At 66.4% G+C, this 9,026-nt stretch overlaps 1 protein-coding gene across 2 annotated transcripts; it reads right to left on the bottom strand.

Annotated features, from left to right (window-relative positions):
* Positions 1-322: 322 nt before the first annotated feature.
* On the bottom strand, positions 323-6,921 carry IL9R (interleukin 9 receptor). Of its 2 annotated transcripts, XM_047781171.1 has the most exons (8): positions 5,996-6,921; positions 5,599-5,710; positions 5,321-5,499; positions 4,701-4,846; positions 4,203-4,404; positions 3,724-3,829; positions 2,527-2,611; positions 323-1,178 (listed from the first exon to the last, which is right to left on the bottom strand). In XM_047781171.1, the coding sequence occupies exons 1-8, from the start codon at positions 6,081-6,083 to the stop codon at positions 696-698; spliced, it is 1,401 nt and encodes a 466-aa protein (XP_047637127.1). In that variant the 5' UTR covers positions 6,084-6,921; the 3' UTR covers positions 323-695. The 2 variants fall into 2 exon arrangements, with proteins under 2 accessions (XP_047637127.1, XP_047637126.1); XM_047781170.1 differs by having other exon boundaries at positions 5,599-6,921.
* Between the last annotated feature and the right edge of the window lie 2,105 nt (positions 6,922-9,026).

Raw genomic sequence — 9,026 nt, 5'->3', positions numbered from 1 at the left:
CTCCGGACACCAGACACACCTCGGTCCCAAGCTGCCTCGCCAGGGACGCTGTGCTGACAGCGGACGAGAGGGACACAGGACCCTCAGCTCTGTCTCACTCTCCAGACCACGTGGGAGGGGGAGGGAAGGGCCCTGCACAGACAGCAGCCACTGCTGCTGGTCACCTCCGGCCCTGACTCTCGGGGGTTCTGGCCTCAGCTCTCAGGCTCCTGGGGCCATGGGGGGGCCCCCTCCCAAAGCTGCTCACCAGATCCCCCAGACAGCCCAGGACTAGCCAGACTGCACCGCTCACACATCCCGTGGGTCCCTCGCAGCCATCAGCAATTTGAAACAGCCACCCTGTCCCTTTTAATCTCAGTAGGGGAAGTACCTCAGGCAGGCACAGAAACAGGACACTCAGCCTGGTCACAGCAGATCACCTGTGCCCACTGGCCCAGACTGGCCCCTTAAGGGACTGGGGACAGAAGACGTGGTGGGGCCAACACCCCTTGTCTCAGAGGGGCCTGGGGTTAAACCAGGAAGCAGGGAGGGAATGGGGCGGGGGCTTGGCTGGCAGGATGCTTAGGGGAGTGGGGGCAGAGCCCACCTGCACGGGTTCAGCCAGCGCCTTTCAGGGCTCAGGTCCAGGGACCCCAGCCCACGTTCCCCAGAATGGACAAGTGCAACACACGGAGATGGGGCCAAGGGCAGGGGCCTCAGGTGGCCCCTTCACCAGCATCTGGCCTCTGATGGTGACCGACGCCCACACAGTCACCTCCTGGCTGGGCGTCTAGGCTCTGCTGGTCATAGGACAGGCCACAGGCCAAGGCCAGGCCAGGCTGGGAGCCCCGCGCGTCTCCCGTGAAGGTGGGAGGGAGGCCCTCTCCACAGCAGTCCAAGGCACAGTAGTCACTGTCACCCTCTGACTGCAGGGGAGCTGGCCTAGCGGGGCTTGCGGGAAGCCAGTCCTCCTGCGGCAGGTAGGCGGGCGCTTGTCCTGCCGACTGCATGAGTCCTGCTGGCAACGCACCTGCTGGGACGCTGGTGCTGCTGCTCTCCTCCTCCAGGCCCACAGACCGCCAGGCATCTGTCGGGTCGTAGGTGAGCAAAGCAACAGCCTCCCGAACACTAGCCGCCAAGCCCCCTTGGGGGGCGCTGATCCCGTCCTTCGGACCCACTCTGTGGGCCCCCAGCCAGGTCTGGAACAGAGCGCAGAGGGAGCCCTCAGGCAGCGCACTCGAGACTCACTGCGAAAGCAGCCTCCCTCCTCCACCAGGAAGCTCTCCTGACACCCACACCCCGAAGCCCAGAGCACCTGTGCCAGAACATTCTGTCTCCTTACAGGGACCGGCCCTGCCTTGGCTCAGGAACCCGATGCACCAGCCCGGGGCCTGGTGCTCACAGAGGCCTGAACCAGGGTACAGATGGTGACAACGCTGCTCCAGCCACTGACACAGCTGCAGAGCCCAGGCACCCCCCACTTCACACACACACACACACACACACACACACACACACACACACGACCACAGGTGTCGTTGGCACTGGCCCCTTCAGGCTGAGGCCAGCAGACATGGACCCCTCTGTGGGGCCAGTGGAGGCCCCCAGCTCCCAAAGGAAGCTGTTCCCGAGGTGGGACCAGGACGGCATCACACACCACAGCTCCCGTCACCACCCCACCCCACCAGGGAGCAGGTGCCACGGCTCTACGAGAAGGGGCTGGGTGTCCAGGGAATGAGGCCTTTACCGCACAGCCCTGACAAGAGCTCAACTTAAAGCTTAGAAAACCAGACTCCCTGTTAAGAGAGAAGGGAAGGAAGCCGAGCCTGGCCCGGGGAGAGGGGAGGTCCTGGGAAGAGAGGGTCAGTGGACCCCCGGGAAGCACCACCCCCTGTCCTTTGCCCAAAGTGAGGGATCTGAGAGACGGGAACCAGAGATGAGGCCCGTGAGGCACCAACAACCAGGCGGGGTGGCGGTGGGGCAGGGGGGATGCGGGTCTGACGGTCCCTCCAGCCTGTTCTCTGCTCTGTGGCCAAAGAGGGCCCAACAGGCGCCAGGCCAGGGTGCAGAGTCAGCTCGGTGGCTATGGCCCCAGCCTGCACCCAGGGGTCTGGGAGGGGCCCGCCAAAGCAATCAGAGCCCAGGGAGGTTGTGGGGGTGGGGGGGTGCGGACAGCACAGGCACAAGAGAAACCCCCCCACACACAGACACAGCCGCCTGGGGGCAGATGGCCCCACGCTGGCACCTCGAACCGACCGGTTACCTCAAAGGGCCATGGAAGAGCAGAAGAGGCAGAGAAAAATGTCACATTTTCTATCGGCCGTGGCATTAGAGACATGAGAAGCAAAAGGACTCAGCAAGGGAGAATAAAGCCAATTTTTTTTTTTTTTTTTTGCCCAATTTAGTCAGTGTGTAAGCTATATATACCGAAAAAGCTCACAGCACCGACAGAGGCCCCCACGCCTCACCCAAAGCCCACATCCTGGGCAGGCCAGACAGCCGGGCACCCCCAGCCCTGCCCCCACACCAGCCCCACGTGTCACGAACCTGGAAGTCCCCGTTGTGCAGGCTGTAGAGAGGCTGGAAGAATGGCCTAGGCGAGGGCACGTCCCGGTACCAGGCCACCTTCATCCTGAGGCCAGAAGAGGGCAGTCAGAGGCCGACGGAGACGGGCTGGGGTGCGGGGCTTCCCGGCCCAGCTCCCAGAGGCAAAGGCCACTGCAGGCCGCTCCTGCCAGGCTCCCCTCTCCTCTCGCGGGGGCCAGACACCTGACCTGACACCTGGCGGCTGTGACCGCCTCGCTGATGACCCCACAGAACCGACTGATACCGAGACAACGTGTCCTTTCAGAGTGAGCAGGGGTGGGGTGTCCTCAGCCGAGAGGGAGGCAGCACCTCCCGCAGCCCCGCCCGACCTCTCTGTGAGCCCCCGCCCCGACAGGCCCACCCCAACCTCACCAGCCTCCCCGGGGCCCGGCCCAACACCCCACCTCAGGGGCACATCGGAGGACCCCAGTCTCATCTCCTCCACCCACAGGGCTCCTCCTGAGGCCCTGGCACCGCCCTCCACTGCCCCGCTCCGCTCCTCCCGCCAGCTCACACACCATCGCCCCTCTGGACCCTGCCAGCCGCCCACGGGGTCCTCGTCCCTTGTCCCACAAAACTCCACTCTCAACACAAACCGGGTAACGACATACACCGACACAGTTCCAACAATCTCCTTCGACCCCAGGACAAGGCGGCCCCTCCCTCACCTGCCCAGCCGCCCCGCAGGCCCTGCCTGGCACCCCCTCCCTCCCCGGACCTGCTCCCTGTCCCACCTCTTCTCTAGCTGCCGCACCTGGCTGGTCTCCTCCAGGACCCCCTTTGCGACAAGGCCCCCTACCCCCTCTTGTACCATGGCACGTGCCAGCTTGTTTCAGGAGGGCCCTGTGTCCCTCTGGCTCTCAGTGGCATGCATGGGGCAGAGAACAGATCCCGTGAGAACCAGAGGCCCAACGCTCTCATCACAGAGCATGTGACAAACCTGCCAACAGCAGTGCCTCCAGAGGCACGAGGCAGGACCTCAGGCGCCTGGGCCCCCGTGACTTTGCAGCCCTCCGGGGTGGGGTCACCCTGCCCCTGCCCCACGCGCCTGGCACCATCCAGGGGCGGAGGTGGGAGATCTGCCCCCAGGGCAACGCCTACCCGCGCCACACCTGCACACACTCTCACTCATGATGACACACACCCCTGGCAACCGACCTGGGCGACAGCCTGAAGAGCAGGTAGGTCAGGCTGGTCAGCAGCAGGACAATGGACACAGCCACGAGGGCGCTGTCGGGCTGTCCCAGGGGGCGGGCCAGGGCACCTGGGAGCAGGAAGGGCCGGGCTGAGCTCCTCCCAACTCACCGGCCAAAGGTCCCGGCAGGAGCAGTGGCCCAAAACGGAAGGTTTACCAGAGGCCTGGGAGGTCAGTGTCCGGCACCCTGGGCCTCACCTGCCCGCAAGATCCTCAGGGTCAGTGCGTTTCACCAGCACCTCTGAGCTCCAGGGTCAGCCCAGCCCCCGCCCCCAGGGAGACCAGGCCGGCACCAGAGCAGATGCACCCAGCCTGGCAGGCAGCCCGGGGCCCCCCTCCATCCTGGGGACAGCGCCCTGCGGTTCCTAGGAAGACCTCCGGGGGAAGCAGGAGGTGCCAGGAGGGCACAGCCCAGACCCCTGCAGGGCCGCAAGGCGCCCACCTCGCCTCCGGGGGGCGGGGAAGCGCACGGGCAGGCTCCACTCGCTCCACTGGCCCTCGTAGCGCTCCTCCTCGTCCGCCGCGTCCTCGGGGGTGACCATCTGCACACGCAGCCTGGCCTCGTAGGTGGAACCAGGGTCCAACTCGACGGCTTCAAGTTTAAGCCAGGCCACCCCGATGATGCGGTCCTTGCGCCGAGCGCGCTGCGGAGGGGAAAGACGGTCAGGGGGTTCCGCGGGGGAGACGGGTCCGCCAGCCCGCAAGGACGTGCGCGCGCACGGGCACGCGCTTCCATCATCCACCCCCGTGGACGCATCCGCACGGACCCGCCCTGCGGTGCTCACGGGCGCACACGGGCACGGGCACACACAGCCCACTTGCGCGCGCAGAGCCTTGGCTCCGGTCGCTTTCCCCAGGTAAGGTCATCTAAGCTGACATCACCTTGGTGGCATGAGGTGCGACCTTGGCTGCTGCACCCAGGAGGGGCCCCAGGTGTTACCTCCCAGGCCTCCTCCTGCCTCTTGAAGGCCAGTTCATAGCTGAGCAGCGAGGCCAGCGGCTCCAAGGCGGGCCCGACGCTCCAGGTCAGGACACAGTGGTCAGAGCTGACGTTGCTCTGCACGTCAGAGGGGGGGTCCAGCTTCACTGAAAGACAACGAAGCCCCCCGCAAGGGAGTTTCCATCCACACGCCGGGGACTGGGGATCTGAAAGATGCCCAGGAAGGCGGGGCGTGGGCAAGGCCCTCTCTGAACAGGGGCGGTTCCTGGGAGAATGGTCCAGAGAAGCCGCAGGTGGGACGAGACAGCCGGGACTCCCTCCACCCTGCCGCCAGACAAGCTGATTTCAAATCTGCCCTTTCCTTTCGTCCAGAGGCTGCTGATGGAAGTTCTTCCCAGTGTCTTACTGCAGTCCTTCCTGATGTGCCTTTCAAGTGCCTCCAACTGCGGCCTGGCCCCGACTCAAAGCCCTGCGTCCTCGGCCTCCTCCAAAACCAGTGGGCGCCCCTCCCAGGCCCGCCTGCTCCGGCCCTCGGCAGACCCCTCGGCAGGGACCAGGGGCACTCCCCAAGCCTCGGGGGTGATGGGCTGCAGGCCCAGGCAGCCAGAGTGTTCCCTCACCGTGTCTCCGGGGCAGGTACTGTGGGTCCACCAGGCTGACCTGCTCCTGCCCAGAGACGTGACGGTGGAAGGTGATGGTGAAGTCGTCAGAAGGCACCAGCACCTCCTCGGCCGGCAGCTCCACGGTGCACACGCTGGCCCGGAAGACGCACCTGTGCTTGCTGCCAGGCGCGTGGTTGCTGGAAAGGGTGGGTGTTGGCACCGAGGGGCCGCTGGAGCAGGCCGGCTCCCGCCACTGCTGTCAGCGGCCTCCCCTCAGCCCTGCCCTCCGCCCTCACCTGGTGAAGAGGAGCCAGGGGCTGGCGCCCTGGCCCAGCTCCGGGGCAAACCAGTGGCAGTGGATCCGGAGAATGTTGTTGTTGTGGCAGCTGAACGCCCCAGCCCCTGGCCCTGGGAACAGCGAACACGGGAGCCACCGTGGCCGCTTCAGGGCAGGGCTGGGGCGGGTGAGGATCTGGCAGCTGACGCCCTCTGATGGGCAGGCAGCCCAGGAGAAGGTGGCGAGGGCAGGGCCAGGAGGCCTAAGCCGTGGACCGTGTGGGGCCGAAGCCCCGCTGACCTCAGGGAGACAGGCCCCCGCACAGTTCAGACCCAGCCCTCCCCCAGGGTGTGACCAGGACAGCCCTGCCTGCGGCGCTGCACCCACACACCCCGAGACACTGCCCCAGCCCTCACCTGCTCCATCCCCCGGGACGGAGACGCCCAGGCCAACGCAGGTACAGATGCAGGAGCAGATCAGGAGCCGGGAGCCCACCTCACACATCAGGGCCTCACTCTGCAAGGTCCAGCCTGGAACAGGCACGGCTCAGGGGCTCTGTGCAGGGCGCTTTCTCTGCCAGGACACCCCCTACTGCGGGCTCCCCCTTCGGCAGTCCTGGGAAGGGTGCTCCCCAGCCGACGGCTCCAACTGGGTCACCACCTATACCCTCACCCTGCCCGAGGGCATCAACAAGAAGCCCAAACCCAAGCCTCCTGGGTTTCTGGACTCTGACTCGGCCACACATCCATGTTGGCCCAGCAGGCGCCTCTCTGCCCGGACCCCAGCCCCCAGCCTGGGTCATCTCCCGCTATGGAGGCAGGGTGGGGAGATAGGCCACGTGCCCAGGTCCCCTCCTGCCATGGGGCCGGGGTTAGGGGACCGGCCATATGCCGACCGCGTAAGGTGCAGCAGCCACTTGAATTCCCACCACGGCCGTGTGAGGTGCACAGACAGGGAGCTGAGTGCCAGGAGGGGAACGGCCTTGCCAAGCAAGGGTCATGGCCAAGTGCCCCAAGGAGGAGCAGCAGGAGGGCAGCACAGCAGGGTGTCCAGGCGCAGCCGGCACTTCCTGCACTCTGGGGGTCACACCTGCGTCCTGAGGGCCTGCAGAGGAGAGCAGGGCTCTGGGTGCCAGAGTGCCTGCCCCAGGATGCCCAGAGCACACCGGGTGCTAGAAGTGCCCGGGATGAGGGGCTGCCGACACCCTATCACCCCAGATGGCCCCAGATGGCGCACTGATAGCTTCTCCACAGGAAGCAGGCTGGCTGGTTATGCAAGCCTGATGGGCGATAAGGAAGCAGGAAAGCACAGACACGCACAGACCACAGACCGCAGCGCTGAGCCCTCCAGGTAGCAGAAACCCTCCCACCCCACCCCCGCCCTGCCCACCGAGCACCCGCAGGACCCCTGTTAAGATCAACAATCGGGAGAGCCCTGCCCATCCTTGGATGGAAGCGCCAGCGGCCACAACCAGCCAGGGCAGGAGAGCCTGCAGCGAGGTCCCCCACCACCACCCCACCACCCCCCCCCACCCCGCGAGCCGCACAGGTCCTGGATGGAGATGGGGACCCCAGCGTGGGGGAGGGGCTCAGGGCCAGCAGCTCCGAGCTGCCCCAGGCCACAGGATGGATGGCCACAGCCCCAGCCATGGAGGGACGCCTGCATCCGGGCAGGACGGAGGCCAGCCCAGCCACAGGCCGACTGAGCCTGCAGTGGGGCAACTCCAAGCTCAGCCAGCCGGGGGCAGGCGTACGGAGGGCAGGACCCACATGGGGCTCCAGAGAGGTGCGTGGTAGCAGGCCAGGACCCCCTGGGGACATGCGGGGACAGGTGGCCAGGGCATGCCACCTGGTGAGCTGGGCAGGGCAGGGCCGCCCCCTCCCACCAACGGGGAAGCCAAGGCCCAGAGACACCAGAGACTTGCCGGCGACCTGGCACTGGCCTGTCCCGGGCACTCATCCAGCCAGCTCCCCCACAGGCCTGCAAGCTTCCCTCCCCCAGACAGTGGTCCCCCCTCAGTTTGAGGGGGACACAGCTGAGACAAGGCCGCCCACATCCTCGGCAACAGTCACGGGGCTGGGAAGTAGAAACCCCACCCGCACACTCCCCGGTCCCGAAGACACACCAGGGTGGCACCAGAGAGGCCTGAGCACAGCTCAGACGAGACCAGGTCACAGGACGGCTGTGACAACATGACGGGACTGAGCCCAGCCCCTCTGGACAGGGCCGCCCCCTCACACCTGTCCTGCTGGGGAGCCCAGCTGACATCGCCACCCAGCACCGTCCCTTCCCCTCAGGGCTGTGCACGCGCCCTCAGCACAGAACCACGCTGGGCCCGTCTCCAAACCCCATCTCCCCCCGGCCTCTTGTTCGAGGTCTGGCCCAGACGACCAGCAGGCCTCACAGCTTGCCTGCGCTGGTCTCCTGGCCCACCGCCTTGCAGCCAGACCCCCGCCGCGGGCCCCCCAGACGCTGCCAGCCCAAGGTCCGCTTGTCCCCGGCACTCAGCCAGTGAAACGTCAGCCAGAGCAGGCCTGTCCCGGGGCCTCCCGGGCCTCCCAGCCCACCCTCCAAACGGGCCTCCCGCTCGTTCCTGCAGCCATGCACTGCCCCCTTGTCCAGTCTGCACTGTTTAACGGGAGGGAGCTGCATCCTGTTACCCCTCCGCCCACCAAGAGGCTGGAGACACAGAGACGGATGGGACAGAGCTGCTGGTTCACACCCGCCAGCGCTGTTCTCTCTGCTGGGGGAGGGGAAGAAGGGCAGACCCTGGCGTCCCCGGGCCGCGGGACACGGTGGGGGCAGGTCGAGGCAAGGCCAGCTGGCTGAGCACAGGGAAGGCGCAGAGGGGGTGGCACCCAGCAGCACCTGTCACCTGCCTCCCAAGAGGGCGGAGCCGGCCGGGCAGATGAGCTGGCGCTGGGAATGAGGGCCGGACCCCGAGCAGCCTGGGGTGGACAGGGGCCCAGGGGTCTGAGGCTGGAGGTGGGAGCCGCTGCTGGGAGGTGCCCGAGGCCAGGGCGCCAGAGGGGAACGAGGGGCCCAGGGAGGGCAGGCTACTGGCCCATCTCCGAGCCTCCCGCTGCCCCGAGGGCTTGAGATGCAGATAATACACTCACCTTCCCGGAGGCGTCTGCTGGGTCCCATGGCAAATGAGACTGCCCTGGAGGCGACTTGTCACCCTGCACTCAGGGGTTGCAGCACAGGCCCTCAGCCCGATTCAGGAGATAAGTCATCGACCAGTGACGTGAGCCCCGCGCGCACAGAAGGCTGACACGGCCGCCCACATCTGAAACCACGAGCGCAGAGCAGAGCGGCTGCCCCAAGGGGTTGAGAGGCAGCGGCCGCTTCTCATCAGACACCTGCCCCCCTTCCCTGGGAACCGAAGGTGGCCAAACTCAGACTCTGGGGACACGTCCACTGCCTGGCAGGTGACAGTTTCCCTCA

This window comes from Phacochoerus africanus, chromosome 5, assembly GCF_016906955.1.
Source record: "Phacochoerus africanus isolate WHEZ1 chromosome 5, ROS_Pafr_v1, whole genome shotgun sequence".
NCBI classification, from domain to species: domain Eukaryota; kingdom Metazoa; phylum Chordata; class Mammalia; order Artiodactyla; family Suidae; genus Phacochoerus; species Phacochoerus africanus.
The sequence above is the reverse complement of the archived record's forward strand: the minus strand, read 5'-3'. Positions and strand labels throughout refer to the sequence as shown.